A 22,325-nucleotide genomic window follows, 5' to 3' on the forward strand; every position below is an offset into this window, starting at 1 on the left:
CCTGACCATTAGCAGCTTTTTGGGGAAAAAAAGGGTTAATTTTGACTTACAGACTCGAGGGGAAGCTCCACAATGGCAGGTAAAATGATGACATGAGCAGAGGATGGACATTATCCCCTGGCCAACATTAGGTAGACAATGGCAACAGGAGAGCGTGCCAAACACTGCAATGGGGAGCTGGCTTTAACAGCCATAAGCCTATCCCAAAAATACACTGCCTCTAGGAGGGTTTTTATGTTTTCTGATTTTGTTGCTGTTGTTGTTTTTTTTGTTTTTTGAGGTAGGGTCTCACTCTAACTCAGGCTGACCTGGAATTCAGTATGTAATCTCAGGGTGGTCTAGAACTCATGGCAATCCTACTACCTCTTCCTCCTGAGTGCTGGGATTAAAGGCGTGCACCACCATGCCAGGCTCTTGTTCACCAAATTAAAAGCAAGCATTACATGTGAAATGTTACACCAAGAAATTCATTGTTCAGACTCACTTTGGCTAGGTTGAAATTAGGACTCTCCACAGAAGACCTTGGGTTTATGTTTGCTGTCCTTAAGTCTTCTGGCTCTGAATGTCTTTGGTCAGTCCCCAAACTAAATTGCACAGGACGCCTGTCAAGAGAACAAAAGGTGAGCATAGATTCTCCCATTCCGTGAAGAATACTTCAGTTACAAACATATTTAACTGGAAAAAATGTAAGGATATCTGAGATGAAGCATGCATTCATTTACTTGACCATTAAAGGTTTTCAGGAGTCATAAATTAGTTTAAATAGCATGTTGACCTTATTAAAGATATGCATGAAGAAAAAACACATACTTTCAAAAACTCTACCAATACTTGCATTTAGTAAGCCAGTATAGGGTGTTTTTGAAAATACAAATTCCCAAATCTGTTTGGATTAATTTTCTTTCAGTGATGTACATTCCATATAATACATGGGTGAGGTTAATAACTGAGGGATAATTCAGCCAAACAACCACGGGGAAAAAGGATTTGTTTCAGATGGTGACTAAAATAAACCCAGTCAGCTTCTAAGATCATTACCTGAGCCCATCTTTCTCAAATTTTCACTGAGGAAACCACCCCTTCTGTCCTCCAGGCATCTTTCACAGTGAACAAGGAATCATTTCAGCCACTTTTAAATTAATGTTCCTTCACAATAATGTTACAGTTTTGATTTGAAAGCAGGCATTTACATTGAACAGAGAAAATTTGCGGAACAATTTGTCCATCTAGTGGCAGCATCAAGGATGTCACAGAAAGTTAACTTAGCAAGTGCCAGAATATGCCCACAAGTGTAACATTAGTAACACTTAACTCTTTGGGTTAACTTATTATGCTCAAAAATAATCAAAATTTAAATTTCATAATTATAGGAAATACCATGCATTATTTTATGTGTATGACACTTTCTCAGTTAAAAAGCCTCACAACTATTCAGCCTAAACTCTAATAGATAAGTCAGGTGAAACATGCATATGAATATTAAAGGGTATGTGGTGTGTAAACACCAGATGGAAAGTGATATAAGTCACTTTAACTTATGAATGGAACTTAAGTTGTTAAATGTGCTTTCCCAGGTTTGGTCATGTTGTTTACTTTTTATTCATGATGCACCAAATCTCATTAACCTCTCAGTAAAAAGTATAGGACACATTAGTGAGCTTTGTTTATTTTACACAATTATTTGCTTTGACTTACTTTGGTAGTCTAGACGATGTTTCTGACTCTTCTTTAGTATTTCTATTGTTGCATTCATTTAACAGATGTGTCAATGGGTATTTTTGTGAAACTTCTATCTGAAGAATTTTGATTACATTGTAATTTTTTGAGATATTGCTCTTTCGGCTAAAAGAAATTAAAGGACATATTTAAGGTAGTTGCTATGGAAATAAATGCTGGGTATTTTATTCCTAAAGTACCTTCAGTTATTCAGAGAACGTTTTAAATAGGTGAAAAAGATAGAACTATACATATGTACATGGTATTGCGTACTATTCAGGGATTTTAAAAATTATTTATTTATTTGAGAGAGTGAGAGACAGGGGGGGGGGGAATGGGCAAGGCCTCCAGCCACTGCAAACGAACTCCAGAAGCATGTGCCACCTTGTGCATCTGGCTTCTGTGGATCCTGGGGAATCAAACCTGGGGAATTCTTTGGTATTGCAGGCAAATGCCTTAACTGCTAAGCCATCTCTCCAGCCAGGATTTTTTCTGTGTTATTTTTTCATGGTTTTCTGAAGTTCTTCAGTTACACTCATTTTTAAAAATTTTCTTTATTTTTGAGAGAAATAGAAGGAAAGAGAAAGAGAGAGAGAGAGACAGAGAGAAAGAGAGGGAGAGAGAGTCAGATAGAGAGGGGGCATTCCAGGGCCTCTAGCCACTGCAAATGAAGTCGAGATGCATGTGCCACATTGTACATCTGACTTATGTGGGTACTGAGGAATCAAACCTGAGTCCTTAGGCCTCACAGGGCTAATGTCTTCATGGCTAAGCCATCTCTCCAGCCCCATCATATAGAGTTTTAACACAGAAATGGGCATGGCAGCATACAAACTGTGTAAAATTATAGGTTTTCAATTGGTCTAAAGAAGTAAATATATTTCTATAGGGATGGTCCTATTAAAAGAGAAATTAAGCAATACAGGAGGAATAGAAATGTCTACTGGAGGAAGGCAGAAGCATGACAGGCTAACCTAAGCCAAGCATTAAAATATCAAAATAAAAAAAATATGGACAAACAATTTTGCCTGTATTGATAGAATTCACCAAATATAATTTGTGTGTGTGTGCGTATGTGTGAGCAAGTTTACAGGTGCATGCATTCTGAGTGTCAATCCCACATCCTCAGCATGTCAGGCAAACTCTCTACTGAGTGTTTTGAAAGAACTTTTTAGCTGAATTTGTGGCCAGAATGATCTGAAAGCATGTGCTGAAGAGGTGGGCTAGTTCTACCCTTGCTAGATCTCCCCGGGAAGTACCTGCCCTCTCTACCTTCCACAACATCCTCACACTGAACAACGGATTTACCTGTTGCAATTCTGTGAGCTATAATTTCCTTTCATCCAGATATGGAGACTTTCATATACAGTAAGTGGGAATGAAGCTAATTTTCTAGTGACAGGGATTACAGGGTCTTTTGACCAGAGGGCAGTGTACTGGTTTCAGAACACGTCATTCTTTTATTGAAAAAAATATATTTTTTGGTTTTTCTCAAGTTAGGGTCTCACTCTGGCCCAGGCTGACCTGGGAATTCACTATGTAGTCTCAGGGTGGCATCGAACTCATGGTGATCCTCCTATCTCTGCCTCCCGAGTGCTGGGATTAAAGGCATGCATCACCACACACCCGACTTTATTGAAAATATTTTGAAAAAATATTTATTTCTTTATATGAGAGAGAGATTGATTTATATATAGAAGATAGACAGAGAATGTGCATGACAAGGCTTCCAGTCACTGCAAATGTACTCTAGATGCATATGTCACCATGTTAATGTGGCTCACTTGAGTAATGGAGAATCAAACCTAGATCCTTAGGCTTCACAGGCAAGCACCTTACCCAATTGCTGCAGTCAGGTTTTCATTGCTGCCAGAAAATCACCTGACCATTAGCAGCTTTTGGGGGAAAAAAAAGGGTTAATTTTGACTTACAGACTCGAGGGGAAGCTCCCAATGGCAGGTAAAATGATGACATGAGCAGAGATGGACATTATCCCCTGGCCAACATTAGGTAGACAATGGCAACAGGAGAGCGTGCCAAACACTGCAATGGGGAGCTGGCTTTAACAGCCATAAGCCTATCCCAAAAATACACTGCCTCTAGGAGGGTTTTTATGTTTTCTGATTTTGTTGCTGTTGTTGTTTTTTTGTTTTTTGAGGTAGGGTCTCACTCTAACTCAGGCTGACTTGTAATTCACTTTGCAGTGTCTTGGTGGCCGTGAACTCATGGCAATCATCCTACCATCTGCCCTCCTGAGTGCTGGGATTAAAGGAATGTGCCACTATACCAGGCCTCTAGCAGGCGTTTAATTACAATTGCCATCAGCTGGGACTCTGGCATTCAGAACACCTGAGTGTATGGGGGACACCTGAATCAAACCAACACACCACTAAGCCATCTCTCCAGCCCAGTACATGTCATTCTTCAGTATTCACCCATAAAACCCTGGAATATAGGTCAATCCTTGCCGTGCTACTGTTGAATAGAGTGTGATAAGAATGATGCATGTGACTTCCACCTCTAGATTATGGAAGCTTTTGGTCCCAAAGTGCTTGTCTTGTGAATCTGTTCCCATGTTTTGAGGAAGGGAGGCCACAAAGAAAGCCTAGGTGCTCCAGATGAGAGGTTCAGCTGGTTCTTGAACTGAATTTCCAGCCCACATTATAATAGCTCGAGCTCCCCAGCCACCAGACCTGGCAGAGAACACCACCTGCAGACTTCAGGCACATAGCCTTCACTTTATCAACCTAAGCACTCGAGGGATAATAAAAGTATGACATATGCAGGAAAATAGTTGGACCTGGAAAATATCAGCCTAAGTGAGGTGCCACGTTTCCCAAAGACCATGACCATGTGTTCTTTCTCCTCTTCACTTCCTAGCATGGAGTAGTGTGACTTGTTTCTAAGGTGAAGTTGGTATCAGTGGTGCTTCTCAGGAAGCCAGGGTGAGGTTCAGAGAAAGGAAATGAGGGAGGGCTGAGAGAAAGCTAATGTTTGAATAATCCATCGAATTCACTCGTGGAAATGTCTCAACACACTTGAGATGCTGCAGGATCAGTCTTACAGTCTGTGAACTCCAAGCAGTTTAAAACACTCGAAGCGGCGTGGTGGGCACACGCCTTTAATCCCAGCACTTGGGAGGCAGAGGTAGGAGGATTTCCATGAGTTCAAGGCCACCCTGAGATGACAGAGTTAATTCCAGGTCATCCTGGACCAGAGTGAGACCCTACCTCAAAAAACCAGAAAAACAAAACAAAACAAAAACACTTGAAATCTAAGGCCAAGCATAAGATAGGTTCCTGTGGTCAAAGGGATCATATTCACATTCTATGATCTCATGTAGATGCAGCCTTTCAGGATAGCTACACCACATGGGGTGAGTTACCTGTATTTCCTCAGACGTGGAAACGAAGGATCTGTTAAATTGTGTCAGCACGACAGACTTCATGAAATTATGAATGCATCGTTTTCTTCATTAACATGCATTACCATAAGCTTCTGAACATGTTAGCTATATAATTCATTAGTTCAGCAAATTATTATTATTATTATTATTATTATTATTATTATTATTATTTATTTTTTTTTAAAGATAGGGTCTCACTGTAGCTGAGGCTGACCTGGAATTCACTATGTAATCTCAGGGTGGTCTAGAACTCATAGCAATCCTACTACCTCTGCCTCCTGAGTGCTGGGATTAAAGGCGTGCACCACCATGCCAGGCTCTAGTTCACCAAATTAAAAGCAAGCATTACATGTGAAATGTTACACCAAGAAATTCAATGTTCAGACTCACTCTGGCTAGGTTGAAGTTAGGACTCTCCACAGAAGACCTTGGATTTACATTTGCTGTTCTTAAATCTTCTGGTTCTGAACGTCTTTGGTCAGTCTCCATACTAAATTGCACAGGACACCTGTCAAGAGAACAAAAGGTGAGCACAGATTCTCCCATTCCATGAAGAATTCTTCAGTTATAAGCATATTTAACTAGGAAAAAATGTAAGGATATCTGAGATGATGCATGCATTAACTTACTTGACTATTATAGGTTTTCAGTAGTCATAAGTTAATTTAAACAGCATGTTGAACTTATTAAAGATATGCATGAAGGAAAACACATACTTTCAAAAAACTCTATCAATACTTGCATTTAGTAAGCCAGTATTGGGTATGTTTTTGAAAATGCAAATTCCCCAAATCTGTTTGGAGATTAATTTTCTTTCACTGATATGCTTTCCATATAATACATGGGTGAGGTTAATAACTGAGGGATAATTCAGCCAAACAACCATGGGGAAGAAGGAGTTGTTTCAGGTGGTGATTAAATAAACCCAGTCAGCTTTCTAAGATCATTAGCTGGGCCCTTCCTCTCAATTTTTTTTTTTTTTTGAGAGATAGAGAGAAATAGGTAGGGAGGGGAGGGAGGAGAGGAGAGGGAGGGAGGGAGGGAGGGAGGGATGGAGAGAGAGAGAGAGAGAGAAAGAGAGAGAAGAGTGAGTTGAGAGAGAGAGATGGGTGCACCATTGGCCTCAAGCCACTGCAGATGAACCTCCAGACCCATCGTGCCACCTTGTGCAGCCTGCCCTAGCATGGGTTCTGGGGAACTAAACCCTGGAGTCCTTTGGTTTGTAGGCAAACACCTTAACCACTAAGCCATTTCTCCAGCCCCTTCTCAAGTTTAAGTGGTGGACGACCAACCTTTCTGTCTTCTATGCATCCCTCACAACTGAACAAGGAATCATTCAGACCACTTTTAACTTAAATCGTCATCCACAATAATGTCATTGTGTTGATTTTTCTAGCATGCACTCACGCTGAACTGAGAAAATTTGAAGAATATGTCCCTACCTATCACTCTAATGGTAACCTCAAAGGTGTGAAAGAAAGGTAACTTATAATCGTTGATAGAATTGTGTCCACCAGTGTAACCCTCAGTACTTGTTGAACTTAAAGCTAATTTCTGTGTTCTATAAAATTTTCTTCTTTCTAATCTTTTTTCTCCACTCACAAATCCACAATAACCAATATGCTGGCACATGTGATACTCGACCAATGATTTCTCTACAATGATGAGCAATTAAGTGTTGACTGTTTTCTAGTGAACTCTCATCATTTTTGGTAGAGTCTATGCTCAAGATAGTAACTGTTGGTAAAAACATTACTTCATTCAATCAGAAAGGCTGGGAGAGAGAGAAGTCTGGTGTCTTGAAATACCAGTTATAAGACAAGGACATGATACCTCAACCCTACTTTAAGAAAATCCCTCTTGAAGATAGCAAGCACCTCTACTAAAGAAAAGGTGACTAAAATTTGAGAATAAAATATCAGTAGGGCTGGGGATATAGCTGCATTGGAAGAGACCATTGTCTGGAAGCATAAGCAATGATGTAACCTTTCAAATACTGCAAAAACCCAAGCAAAAGAAAGAATATTTTCACATGCAAATGAGAAGCTTCAGGTCACTTATAAAGGCAAGTACATCAGAATTAACAGCTGACTTCACAATGGAAATATAAAGGCCAGAAATGCTTGGTATGCTATGTTTCAAGTTGTGAAGGACCACAGTTTCCAACCCAGAGTACTATACCCATGAAACAATAAGTCATAATTACAGGAGGAAGAAAAAAATAACTATTTCTATGACAAAATAGGCTAAAGGAATTTTTGATCATCAAGCTAGCTGTACAGAGAATACTAGAAGTGATAATTCATAGGAAAGAGAATGATATACACATCTATGCAGAGGCTACAGAAAAAATGATGCTAGAATGATTGTTAAACAATTAAGGAATGATCAAATGCCAAACACTGTGAAATTACACGAATCAATACACATCTTTCAATAATAATCCTGAATATTACCATTCTCAAAAGTCTCGAAACAAAAGACACAGATAGCAGATTGGATGACCAAACCAAATCCATCTCTTCCTTGTCTTCAAGAAATATACTTCATCACCAATGAAAGATACTATGTTAGAGTAAAGGCACAGAAAAATATATTCCAAGCAAATGAAACCAGAAAGCAAGCAGACATCACTGTTCTAATGTTGGACAAAATTGACCTCAAGCAAAAATAACTCAGAAGAGATGAATAAGGCCTCTTCATTCTGATAAAGAGAACAATCCTCCAAAGAGGACCTTGTAGTCCTAAACAAGTGTATACCCGATATAGATGCACCTAACTGTATAAAAGAAACATTATTACATTTAAACTCAGAAATCAACTCCAACACCATAATATTGGCCAATCTCAATAACCCACTCTAATGAATAAGGAGATTATCTTGAGAAAGAGAGAGAGAGAGAGAGAGCACGCAAGCGAGTGCAAGCGAGTGCAACACGGGAGTTAAATGATATCATAGGTCAAGTGGAACTTGTAGATATTTATAAAACATTCTCCCCAAACATTATAGCATGTACATTTTCTCAGTATCACCCTGAAGTATCTCTAAAAAAAATCACATTCAGTATGCAAAGAAAATCTCAACAAAAACAAAAATTGGGGCTGGAGAGATGGCTTAGCGGTTAAGCGCTTGTCTGTAAAGCCTAAGGACCCTGGTTCGAGGCTCGGTTCCCCAGGTCCCATGTTAGCCAGATGCACAAGGGGGTGCACGTGTCTGGAGTTCATTTGCAGAGGCTGGAAGCCCTGGCACGCCCATTCTCTCTCTCTTCCTCTATCTGTCTTTCTCTCTGTGTCTGTCGCTCTCAAATAAATAAATAAAAAATTAAAAAAAAATTGAAAAACTGGATTACCAAAATGGCTTACTGGTTAAGACAGGTAATAAAAAGGATGCATATAGGAATGTATGAAGTTAAGCTACCCTAATTTGCAGATGATATGATTCTATACATAAGAGACTCTATAAAACACTTCTCTAAACTCTTTCATCAAAGTGGCAGGTTATAAAATGAACATAGTTTATGAGACACAAGTAAGGCAGTCTTAAGGGGAAAATTCATAGCACCAAATGCATTCATACCAAGGACAGAGAGATCCCAAATCAATGACCTCATTGTCCACCTAAAGGCACTGGAAAAACAAGAATATTCCAACCTTAAGAGTTCTAGATCGAAGGAAATCAGAGTAGCAACTAAGAAAACAAAGTTATTGTTATTATTATTGTTATTTTGGTTTCCTAAGGAATGGCTTCACTGTAGCCCAGGCTGACCTGGAATTCACTATGTAGTCTCAGGGTGGCCTTGAACTCACGGCAGCCCGCCTACCTGTGACCTCCCAAGTGCTGGGATTAAAGGCATGCACCACCATGCCTGGTTAAGAAAACAATTAAAAAATGATGAGACAAAGAGCTGTTTTTTTTGTAAAAGTAAACAAGATTTACAAACCGCTGTCCAAACTTATTAAATGAAAAAAAGAAAAGTCGTAATTAACATAATCAGAAACAGAAAGGAGGTCACAACAGACTTCCATTAAATTGGAAGAGTTCATCAAGACATACTTCCAAAACTTCTACTCCACAAAACTGGATAATCTGGAAGAAATGGGGAGGATTCCTAGCCATACACCACCTAACACAAAACAAAACTCACAAACTAATCTCCTAAACAAATGTATCACAATCCATGGAGAGTGAAAAAGGTTATAAAAAACTTCCTCCCAAAAGCAAAGTCCAGTACCGAATGGCTTCTCAGGTATGAGTTGTATCAAATCTTCATTGAAGAAACCATTTTTCTCAAATTGTTTCACATAATCAGAGAGCAGGAATCCGTTACAATTCCTCTTTATGAAGCTACACCACCCTAACACCAAAACCAGGCAGAGGTGTCACAAACAAAGCAAACTATAGGCCCTAATATCCCAGATACAATTCTAGATGCAAAGATCCTGAATAAATCTCAGCAACACAGTCAACACAGCATCTATGCTCACCAACTCCTCTAATCGGTATAGGCTTCATCCCAGGAATAATGCAGGGATGGTTTAAACATCAGGCAAATCAGTCAACGTAATAATGGCCAGATACAAAAAAACACAAGAACCACATGATGGTCTCAATTGATGCAGAGAAACTTTGAAAAAAAACACACCACTCCATGATGATCAAAATGCTGGAAAAGTATAGGTAAGGAGGGTTTATATGGCAACACAACAAATGCTATTTGTAATAGCCACTAAAGCCCAAATAATACTTTATGGGGAATAACTCGCAAAGCAATCCCCCCTAAGATTGGAGCAAGATGCCCACTCTCACCACTGCTCTTCAACATAGTACTAGAAGTACTAGCTGAAGCAATAGGACAGGAGAAAGAAATAAAATGGATACAAATTGGAAAGGAAGAAGTCACGTTAGCCCTATTTGCAGATGATATGATCCTATACATAAGTGACCTAAAAGTCTTTGACTAAAAGATGGGTTACATCCATCAAATTCTCCCTAAATTAATAATGCTTATCCCATTTAAACTATGCTGACTTCACTTTCTTTTGGAGAATCTGTTCTTCTTTTTCAGAAGGTAGTGAGACCCGAGGATTAAAACTACCCCTCACACTTCAGCCAAGCCACAGCTGAAGCCACAGAGGAATTGGGGAGACAAGCAAGAGTTCTGCTTCCATGCTGAACCCGATATCAGTGCCAGGGTGAAGGAGACAGACCCTGAGGATACTCAACATTTACCAAAGAAGAGATCCACAGGCTCCTAAGAGCTCACTACTAAAGTAGACTTACAACTCACCCTCAGGGAATTCTGCAGAAGAGGGGGCAAATAGATTGTAAGGCCCACAGGTTGAGACATCATGTCTAGAGGCATCCCCTCCCCCCCGGCAAAAAATAACTTACTGCTGCTTCCACAACACATAACCCCAAAACCCCATAGGGAATACATGCAACCCCACTGAGGATGGTCCCCAGTGGGCAGGGATGAGGGAAAAGAGGGTAGCAACACATGATGTATCCATGCAAAATATGTTGTCAATAATAATAATAAAAATTTTTAAAGGGGAAAAAAAAGGCCAGGTGTATTGGCATGGGCCTATAATCCCAGTACTGGGAAGACAGAGACAGGAGGATATCTAGGTGTTAGTGGCTACCTAGACTAGCCCAAACAGTAATTTCTATGTTTAGCAAAAGACCTTGTCTCAAAAACAGGTTGAGCACGAAGAACATCTACACACATACCCACATTTGTATACCTACACATATACGCATGTTAAATTATGCATTTGTGAAACATTATGAGCATCTAATTTTCTTTTCTTTTTTTTTTTTGTTCATTTTATTATTTATTTATTTGAGAGCGACAGACACAGAGAGAAAGACAGATAGAGGGAGAGAGAATGGGCGCGCCAGGGCTTCCAGCCTCTGCAAACGAACTCCAGACGCGTGCGCCCCCTTGTGCATCTGGCTAACGTGGGACCTGGGGAACCGAGCCTCGAACCGGGGTCCTTCGGCTTCACAGGCAAGTGCTTAAACGCTAAGCCATCTCTCCAGCCCAGCATCTAATTTTCTATGTGTAGTTTTTTGGTTTTACTTACATGCTCTGTTTTTGAGCTTTTCTTACTCTCACTTCTTGGTCTAATGTCTTATACTTTTCTGTTTTGATTGTAGCTAGACAATTTTGTGTCTCCATCTCAAAGAGCTTAGATTTGAGCTTTTCAGTTGTATGCTCCAGCCGAGAGACCTTATGCTAACGAAAAGACATCAGAAAAAAGGAGGTCAATAGTCCTTAGATACATTTAATACCAAACATTTCTTTGCCAGCTTGAATTAAAACAGACAAGAATAAGAAATCTCAAAGAAGAGCCGAGCGTGGTGGCGCACGCCTTTAATCCCAGCACCCGGGAGGCAGAGGTAGGAGGATCGCCGTGAGTTCGAGGCCACCCTGAGACTCCATAGTGAATTCCAGGTCAGCCTGGTCTAGAGTGAGACCCTACCTCAAAAAACCAAAAAAAAAAAAAAAAAAAAAAACCAAACAAAAACAAACAAACAAACAAAAAACCAGAAAAAAAAAGAAAAAAAAGAAATCTCATAGAAGATATTGAACATGAAATGTTCTATAGGGAGGAAACAGTTTGATAAAAGTATTCAGCTGCAAACACAAGCTGTTTCTTAAAAAAAAAAAAGAAAAGAAAGAAAAGCACATATCACATAGCCAAGATCCACAGTGAATTATCCCTGAATATATGTTTACTTAACACTTTACCGAGAACCAGCGATACACCTCAGTGCTTCCTTGTGGGCCTCATTTCCTCTCTGTCTGGGAGCCTCTTTGCTATGTTAGCTTTTATGTGAGTGTACGGGATCTGGACTCAGGTTCTCATGCTTGCATGGCAAACACTTTACTAACAGCCACTTCCCCTGACCCTTAAATATTTTATACCTTCATTTCAGTCTTTAAAGCATAGAAAATTTTATATGATCCAGGCATGAGTGATTTTTGTTTCCAAACTTGATTATAATTACCTCGTGTGTTGTGTTAATTATTTCAATCTTATGGTAAAAGTGTTTCGTGTCATGAGGTATGCCTTCATTTTTTGAATTACTTGATCTCTTTGTTGCTTCTTCTAAGAGATCTGTGTACCTGCAAGGAGGAAGATAGTATGTTACTTCAAATTAAATAATTTTAAGCATATATATGTAGTATCATACAAATAAAAAGTCTCTAAATTGTCATCGTCCTTCATTTTATTTTATTTTATTTTAATATTTTTATGAGAGCAAGAGGAAGAGAGAGAGGGAATTGGTACGCCAGGGCCTTCAGCCACTGCAATCAACCTGCAGAAGTGTGCGTCACCTTATGTGCATGTGTGACCTTGTGTGCTTGCATCATGCATCACATTGTGCTCATGGATCTTGGAGTTGAACATGTGTCTTTAGGCTTCACAGGAAGCGAGCGAACTGCTAATCTGCTATCCCCTCTCATTTTATCTAACTTTTCATTTTATTCTATTGTTTAAACATTAATAATAGTTATGTAATAATTAATATGAATAAAATTATATTTATCAAAATAAAACAGGAATATTACATTGTGTGTGCATACAGTTATATAATTATTAATATTCACTTTAGTGTGTTAGTGTGAAACATTTAACTATTAATATTTATTATAAGTTAAAGATCAGTAACCAAGGTAATGAAAAGCGTGAATTTTTAAAAAAGATAAGTACGTTTTGTGAAGTGTCATCCAGTACAAGAGAGGTACATAATAGACAATACCATAATAGTGTATTTGGTATAGTCATAGTAATTTGGTCAATCAGTTACTATCATTATGTGACCAATCATTGCAAGAAATTTAAGGTTGGAAGGCATTTAAGGTTGGAAAGCTTTATTTTAAGGTTTCAAGGTATACTTTCCGTCACAGCAGGGGAGGCAGAGCAGCACAGAGTAGGAGGCTGGCTGGTCAGGGAGCAAAGCACAATCAGGAAATAAGGCCAGGACACAACTCCTCCAGGCCCACAGCCAGCAACACACTTCCTCCAGCAAGGCTCCACATCCTAAGGGTCCCACAGTCTTCCAAAAACTGCCACCAGCTGGGGACCAATTACTCAAACTGCCTGTGGGACAGATTTCACATTCAATCTGCAATGCTTGGCACTTCTAAGACCCTGGTGTCAATATCAGTCCAAAGTAACAAGACAGAATCAAGGAAGCCTTTTAGAATAGAAAATGAGCCAAGAGACACCATTGAAGTCTGTGTGGAGCAGTGAAAGAGGATATGCAGAGCCGGTAAGAAAGGAAACAGGAACTGAGAGCTGGCTCAGCTGTTAAAGTGTTTGCTTGCAAAGTCTGTCAGCCTGAGCTTGATTCCCCAGTACTGACACAAAGCCAGATGCACAAAGTGGTGCTTGCATCTGAAGTTCATTTGCAGCAGCAAGAGTTCCTGGTGCACCCATTTGCTCTCTATCCTTTTGCAAGTAAATAAATATATTGTTTTTAAAAAGAAAGGAAATATACACCTAAGGCAAAAGGACTTGAACCATTTTAATAAGAATGTAGCCAGGCGTGGTGGTGCATACCTTTAATCCCTTTAATTCCAGGTAGAAGGATCTCCATGAGTTCAAGGCCACCCTAGACTACATAGTGCATTCCAGGTCAGCCTTGGCTAGAGGGAGATCCTACCTCAAAAAACCAAAAACCAAATGAACAAAAAAAAGAATGTACAAGTCTTTGCCAGCACAATCTGACAAATACAAGGGATCCACAAGCAGGAAAAAAATGGAAGTTAAATAGGAGTTAAACTCAGAGAACAAACTCAAGTAGTCAGAAACTAAAGACAAAAGGCACCGTGTTGGCTGCTTCATGGACACCTGAGATATGACTATTCAGATTCCTTTTTCTGTTTCGGACACACATGTTTTTGACAATATGAGTCATTTACAAAGTTAGCTATTCTTATCGATGCTTTCTGTATCCAAAAATGTAGCCAAATGTGTATTGGAAATACTTGAAAACCCAGGTATTATAGCTCCCAACTGTAACCTCAACCTTTTGGAAGATGAAGAACAATAGCCAGGAATTGAGTTCACAGTGTGGTGTTCCAAGTTTGACGAGGCTACAGAGTGAAAACTTATCTCAGAAGAAGCAAAAAGCACATGGGAAAATACTGCATGTCTGCTCATTGTGTACAGACCATTTTTCCATCCAGTACTTCCTGAGCAACGTGATATAACAATGATTTCCTTAATATTTATAGTCTTTGATGTTATATATGCAATATAGAGAGGGTAAAGTTATATGGGAGTATGTGAATAGGTGATAGACAAATACAACACACACACACACACACACACACACACACAGAATAATAGCATTTCCACCCTGAGTGCTCATAGGAGACACCGAAGCACAAGGATTATATCCCAAAGATATATAACTTAAAGAGACAGAAAGAAAATATAAGCTGAACTAAGATGATTTTTGATGCTTTGAAATAGTATAGATAATTTTACATATTAAAGTATTGGATACTGAAAGAAACATCATTCCCTAAGAAAAGTAAGAGCAACATGTGCTCTGAAATGAGAATTCAAGGCCAGTGGAGAAGATTGCAGATGATAGACTATGCCAAAGCCAGTATCATTACTTTTAAAATGGTAATTTCAAATACAAAAGCGTAAATTATTATGTTTCAAATTTTCCTTTTCATTTTCTTGAAGTAAGTCCTAACATACTATTTTTTAAGTAGGAAAATCAAAAAATTGAAATAAGGAATTTCAACATTGTTTCAGTATAATTAGAATTCAAAATAACAAGTTGCTGTATAGGCTTAAAATGTTAAACTCTTACCGTTGTAGTTTCTTTTCCAATCCAACAATTTTCTCATTCAAATCATGTGCTGTTGATTTTAGCGAATGCTCAAATTCTACAAGTTTTTTCTTTAACATTATATTTTCATCTTCAATCTTTAAAAAATTATGGAAAATATTTTTTAAAATCTAGATGCTTCCTTTCTTTCTTAAATATATCATTTTTTTATGAGTGTGATGATAAGCTCAGACAAATTTCCTCAGTTTTAGAAAGTGACATAAAGACACATTGAATGCCATTTCTAAAAAACAGTTAATATTGTTTACATCACCATCATAAATTATCTTGAAAAGATTTGCTAAAATAAATATATAAACTGTTTATTCATGATATTTTTTTCAGATCGGTTTTTTATCATTTTGTGTCTAATTGCTACAAAAATCTTGTAATATTTGTAAATAGTTTTAATGTTTGACTTGAATTGATTACATGCAGCCCCTTCATTGAGTAGTTATTTGTTATGCCTGTGCAGGTAACTGATGGGTTGTGGCAAGGGCTCATGGCCTCACAACCTAGAAAATGGTCTAGCCTTCACAGACAAGCTTGTGGATTCTGCTCTAGGCTGGAATAATTATTTTCTTTTAAGTTAGAAAACCATGTGTTACAGTGGCCCCATAGGTGGTCTAACTGACCTTAAACTCACCTGTCTCCAGCTTCAGTGGCATGAGGGCTGTGATGGCAGAGATGTGTCATCACCCTCAGCATCAGAAACCCAAGTGGGAAATGTTGGTAATATGGGGAACATCATAAAATATACCTCCTCAGTAGCTAACTGGAGAAATTTCACATACAGAAGTAAACTAAGCCATATCAAGATGAACATTAACATTAACTAGTAACAACTAGGTCTTCCACAGAAGACTGTGGGAGGTACAAACTACACAGGTGCCAGAATGTCTGAATACCAGCTTCACAATTACTAGTCCTGTGTCCTTGAGAAGATTAACTCTCTGGGTTTCAGTTACTGCATCTGAAAAGAGAAATAATCATTTATCTCTATGGTCTTTAGGAACTGGAGGCTCATGAAAATGCATCAGGTGTTTGCAGGCTTGTGATATATCTGCATCGCCACCAGAAGTGTCTGTGTCATGGTCGCATAGAATTTGGTGTTTTAGGCAGATCGTGAGAGAAGGAACACAGTCTTGCATAGAAAAAAAGATTCGTTGGGCCTGATGATGTAATAAATGTCTTCAGTTTGCAAATACAGGCTTATGATGTTTGCAGGTTGAAAGTTTCAAACAATGCATTTCCCAGGTCATATTCTTCTCATTCATCAGAACATGACTCGGCATACTGAACTGAATAACCATTAGGAGACATACTGGTGAAACAAACTTAGAAATACAAACTTTTACCAAAGATCAACTTACCTCCTTTGTTTTCTTCCATCTCTTCAATTCCACATCTTGAGCTCGAAGAGACATTTCTAGTTGTTTCCTGACTTTGACTTCCTTTTCATATTTCTTTTCTATTTTCTGGAGCTGTTTCTTCATATTTTCAGAAAGCATATACACATCTTTTCCTTGCTCAGCTTCTTGTTTGAAGGCCAACCTGAGGTTGAATAGGATTATTCAAACTCTTTTTCTTACAAGCTAAGCAGTTCATTTTGTGATTTGGCTCTTCTTAAGTTATTATTCTAATGATTTTGAAAAGTTTTCCAGCATGTTTCTTTCTAGTATCATGTCTTTAATGTCACAATTCAGACATTTCCAAAATATATTTGAAAGATAATGATGAAAACATTCTGCTGACTGCAAATGTACTAGCACTTCTAAATATAAAAAAGAAACTTTGAACATATTTAGTAAAATAAACTAAAAGTACATTTTGTATATATATGCATATATATAATTACTCCTCAGCTAAAAATATGTTAATGCTAACTCATTTTTCAGAGCAGTTTCTAAACAAGCTTATAAATACAGTGTAAGCAAACTGTGACCTGCATGACCTGGGGAGATGGCTGAGTGAATCAAATTCTTGTATGCAAGCATGAGGACCTGGATCTCCAGGTCCACAGAAACCTGGACACTGTGGCACTAACATCTGGAATCCCAGTGCACCTAGGGCAAGAAGGAAGTCAGAGACAGGAGAATCGCCCAGACACTCACGGGCCAACTTGCCTGTAGAAAGCAATGGTAAAAACTGAGAGACCCTGCCTCAAACAAAGTGGAAGGAGAAGATCGACATCCAAAGTTGGGCTGCTACTTCCACACATGTGCCATGGCATGTGTGTGTTCATATTCACACACAATCATGCATGCGCACACACCTAACAATTTATCTCCATGAACTATAACCCAAGGTGAGGCTAAGGCATCTAATCTCTGTATCCCAGCTTTTCATATTTCTTTTCTTTACAATACTTTAGGTTACATTATTATGTATTTAATGTAAAATTTTAACACCACTGGAAATGAGAGTAACTAATAACTTAGTATTATAAATAAGTTGTCCTTTCAACACAGATTTAAATGATATATGCTCTAAATATATAAATGACAAAATGTTGAATAAAATAATCAGTAATTATTTTCTATTTCATGCCCATTGATGGGAAATAGAACCATTTTTGGTGTCTCTAAGGTAGAATGCTACTTAAAATGTGTAAGGCCCTGTTTGTGGTCTCCCCACATTACCAAAAACATCTGCAACTTTTAAAATGTTCTCAGCCAGGCATGATGCATGATGCATGCCTTTAATTTCAGTATTTTGGAGGTAGAGGAGGAGGATTTCTGTGAGTTGGAGCCCAGCCTGGGCTACAGAGGGAGTTCCAGGTCAGCCTGAGCTAGAGTGAGTCCCTTCCTTGAGAAAACCAAACAATAAAAATAAAAATAATCTCAATTGATTTAGTAATGCCCATTTCATACTGTGTTGGTAGAATTGTAAATTAATAAGGACTTTACTGAGAACTATTTATACTTATTGACCAAAGATACTTTATGTCATTTAATTAGCATCCAAGTGGTTAATCTTCCACACACACATATGAACTACCTAAATTAACAATTTAAACAATTTTGATAGATCAGCAATGAGCAATGACATTGATTTAGCAATAGCTTCCCAAACAACAACAATAAAAAAAGCTTAAGCCTGACTGGATTCACTTGTGAACTCTATGATGCTACACATCCAATTTCCCTATTATCCACATCTTGTACAAAGATGTCAATTGTAACAATTGATAATTCAACATCGATGGGTTATTGTTATCAAAAGCTGATTCTTTATCTGGATTTCTTCTGTTTGAATATGATGTCATTTTTCTGTTCCAAGATCGAATACAGGATTCAACATGACATTTAGGCTCCTTTTGGTTGGGACATTTTCTTAGACCTTCCTTGTTTTTGTTGACCTCCAAAGTTTTGGGGGATAGAAATGATGAAATATTCCTTAACTATAATTTGATGGATGCTGCTTTTACTAGGCTGGGTATTCTTAGGAAGAGAGAGAAGGCAAAGTGCCATTTCTATTCCATAATATCAAGAGCAAGTTTGACCTGTCACAGTTCATGCTGACCATCCAGCTGACAATTATAGCATTTTAATGGATTTTAAGAAATATACTGAAATAACAATAAGGACACTTATTCCTGGGTGAAATCCCTATGTTATATAATCAGGTTAATTTTGGGAGCACTCATGCTCTTGGATCACAAAAAGAAAAACCATGCATACCACATATCTTTTATGCATACATTATAGCTACTATATATCATATGTCCAACTATTGTACACTATCTAACAAACGCACTTAAATGTATGCATGTAAATGTTTCCAAGTAACATTTTATGGTTTGTTACAAGACATCAGTTCTGGAACTGAAGCTGCTAAATTCAAATGATGTATTTGAAACTCTGCTACAAGTTACTGAAAGCTCCTTCCAAAATTATTTGCAGATTTCATTGAACAAGACTGCATCAGAACGTAATTTCTTCACATTTCATAACCCAGCTTATTATCGTTAATAAAATATATCAATATATTTGGAAATAGGAATATTTCATTATATTTTTCTGACATCCAAGCAAGCCAGAACATGCCCAGTAATGGATAAAATTTGAGGCTTGCCGGGCGTGGTGGTGTATGCCTTTAATCCCAGCACTCGGGAGGCAGAGGTAGGAGGATCACTGTGAGTTCAAGGCCACCCTGAAACTACATAGAGAATTCCAGGTCATCCTGAGCTAAAGTGAGACCCTACCTTGAAAAAAAACAAAAAACCTTGAGGCTTGAAGTGTAGCTCAGCTGGTAGAGCGCTTGTCCAGCATAGACAAAGCCCCAGGTTCAGTCCTCTGCACTGCAGAAAGCAGGCATATTGCTTCACACCTGAAAGCCTGGTACTTGATATGTAGAGGTAAAAGGATAAAAGTCATCCTTGGTTAGTAAGTTAATGACCTTCCTGGAATGCATGAGCCCCTATATCAAATCAAATTAAATAATAAATACATAAAATTTGTTAAGCATGAACATTAGACTAAATTACAATGTGGTTTATGGGACAAGAATAGTGATTTAAAGGTAAGTATTTCCAGTCTTACCTAGCATGTTCTTTCATTTGAACAAGATTTTGTGGTTTCTCAGATGTCTTGCCCTGACTTTGTTGAGTCAAATCATTTTCAGTGTCAGAAACATTGCTATAATATGTCTTCTCTGATATGTCCATTTCATTGCTTTGGTGTGTCTTCTGTTTTTCTTCCACCTGCAATAAAATGTTGATGTTAAGGATAACCTATATTCTTAACTCTTTTCTCATCTTGACTTAATCACAATTAACCTAATTATCTCTTTAGTTAATAAAACTATTTTTAAGATTAGTCTCAGTTTATAGATCATTTAAATTTTGTGAATTATATTTGTGTTTAAATTGAAGGAATAAGCTGGGTGTGGTGCCACACACCTTTAATCCCAGCTCTTGGGAGGCAGAGGTAGGAGGATCGCTGTGAGTTTGAGGCTACACTGAGACTACATACTGAATTCCAGGTCAGCCTGCACTAGTGCAAGATCCTACCTCAAAAAAAGAGGAAATAACACTTTTTTAAATTTTTCAGAAGTATTCTTTATTTTAGGTTTCTTATAGAATTTCCTTTCTTTCTTCCTTCCTTCATTTCTCTCTCACTCCTTTTCTACTTTTTTTTAAAGGTAGAATCTCAGTTTAATTCAGACTGATCTGGAATTCACAATGTAGTCCCAGAATGGCCTCAAACTCACATCAATCCTCTTACCTCTGCTTTCAAGTGCTTATATTAAAGGCATGTGCTAACATGCTTAGCCTAATTTACTCTTTCTATTTAGCTTTGCGTTACCTGTATGACTAATACAACTAAAAAAAAAAAGACATAAAAAGAAAAATTTTTCTAGATAAGGATTCATAACTATCAGAGGTTGCATTTTAACATTTTCAAATTGATTGTGAGCTCATACAAGCGTGAAACTATAAAAATGTCATTAAGGCTGGCATGGCGGCACACGCTTTTAATCCTAGCACTCGGGAGGCAGAGGTAGGAAGATCACCATGAGTTCAAGGCCACCCTGAGACTACATAGTGATTCCAGGTCAGTTTGAGATAGTGAGACCCAACCTCAGAAAACAAAAACAAGAACAAACAAACAAACAAAAGTCATCAAAGTCAAGTCTGTTTCCTATCATGCTTTAGCCTACATAACAAGAAGAAATAAAAGTGGCCGACTAAGGGAAAACTTGCAACAGAATGATGGTGGTAAAAAATCTGTAATAAAAGAAATTGCTTACAACATCACACATTGTTTTCTCCAAAAACATATCAGGTGACCTTTATAATTTCATGCATATATTATCCTTGATAAGAACACATGCTATGCTACAGTTTTAATAATTAAGGTCAAATTCACAAATAATTCTTTCTATAACAAAAAAGAATATATGTGGAAAGGAAGAGATACAATCACAGGCCATGATCCACTGGAGGAGGTCAATCAGTACTAGCTCCTTTTCATAGTGAGTGAAAAATGAAAAGTCTGAGTATTTCTCAGAGAAATTTTAAGGGAATGAAAAATTTGGAATGGAATATACACTGTTTAAAAGCTAGAAATCATATAAATATATATTTTAATTTTTATTAACATTTTCCATGATTATAAAAAAAATCCCATGGTAATTCCCTCCCTCCCCCCCATATAAATATTTTTTATAAGGGTTCTATAATTTATATTGACTATGCATGCCTTAGCAAATCTAGAAACATCATTAAGGCTATACACCATTGTACAGTGAGAAAGAAGCATAAAAACATTCATTTGATGTTTTAAATATGCTGTGTACACTTCCAAAGAGATTAATCTCTCTTCATTGCTAGGACACGAATGATGTTGCTCACATTGATACACTGCCATTCTTGAATGCACCACCACACCAAACTGAGAAATATTTCTTAAAACCTGATTGCAATGACCCCATCACCGTAATGAATACAAAGCAATACATATTCTTGTAGAGAATGTACACACCACAGTGAACTAGAAACTACAAGAAAAGATTCAGCCTTTGACTTTGGAATTAATCACTGATTAATGAAAGCATCAAGTTTGAGCACTGGGAATATTGACCCATTCACTTGAATTCTGGACCATGACATGCTACTTACCCATAAGTTACTAGTAGGAACTCAGCCATCAGACTTGGTTTTGAACTCTTTTTTTTTTTTTTTTAATTTAGTAGAGAGAATGGGCACACTATTGCCTTCAGCTGCTGTAAATGAACTTGAGATGCATGTGCCACCTTGTGCATTTGGCTTATGTGGGTCCTTGGAATTGAGCCTGTATCCGTTGGCTTTGCAAGCAAGTGTCTTGAATGCAAAGCCATCTGTTCAGCTCGTGAACTCATTTTTTAAAAAAATGATATTTTATGACTTTATACAAGTGGAGGCTCAGATTATCAGAAAGCAAAATTGCAAAGCCACTGAAAGATGATCTGTGGCTCTAGTTGAATGCAAGCTCTGGCAACACACTATCAACATGCAATCAGATAGTAAAAAAAGTAAAATTAAAATGGCATGCATTATCTTCTGAGGCCAAGACACATTTATTTATATAGGTCTACAGTAAATATTGAAAGTTAATACACAGTATATACTCAGTTTTGAAATTAGAATTTTCCATACCATTGGTATATCCATTTCACTGTCTCCACGACTGGCTTTCTGTATTTCTGGTGTCAGGGTATGAACTGCTAAAGCTTCTAGAAAAAAAGGGCATTTCAATTAAATGAATTGCCTGAAAACAATAGCACCAAAATGTAGAAAATAAAAACCATTAATCATAGTAAAATTTGTATCAGTAATTTTCATTTTTAAAAAATCTG

The 22,325-nt window shown here is 37.7% G+C and overlaps 1 protein-coding gene across 1 annotated transcript in view; it reads right to left on the reverse strand.

The window, feature by feature from the left end:
* Positions 1-22,325, reverse strand: part of LOC123462910 (CAP-Gly domain-containing linker protein 1-like) — a 59,419-nt gene that overhangs the window by 35,671 nt on the left and 1,423 nt on the right. The window contains exons 2-8 of the mRNA XM_045157155.1: positions 22,126-22,202; positions 19,529-19,689; positions 16,358-16,538; positions 14,967-15,082; positions 12,138-12,255; positions 11,210-11,361; positions 5,513-5,630 (exon numbers count right to left, since the gene is read on the reverse strand). Coding sequence (XP_045013090.1) covers positions 5,513-5,630; positions 11,210-11,361; positions 12,138-12,255; positions 14,967-15,082; positions 16,358-16,538; positions 19,529-19,689; positions 22,126-22,140 — 861 coding nt within the window. The 5' untranslated portion in view covers positions 22,141-22,202. The remainder of the gene's footprint in view (positions 1-5,512; positions 5,631-11,209; positions 11,362-12,137; positions 12,256-14,966; positions 15,083-16,357; positions 16,539-19,528; positions 19,690-22,125; positions 22,203-22,325) is intronic.

The sequence above is a fragment of the Jaculus jaculus genome, chromosome 8, assembly GCF_020740685.1.
Source record: "Jaculus jaculus isolate mJacJac1 chromosome 8, mJacJac1.mat.Y.cur, whole genome shotgun sequence".
NCBI classification, from domain to species: Eukaryota; Metazoa; Chordata; class Mammalia; order Rodentia; family Dipodidae; genus Jaculus; species Jaculus jaculus.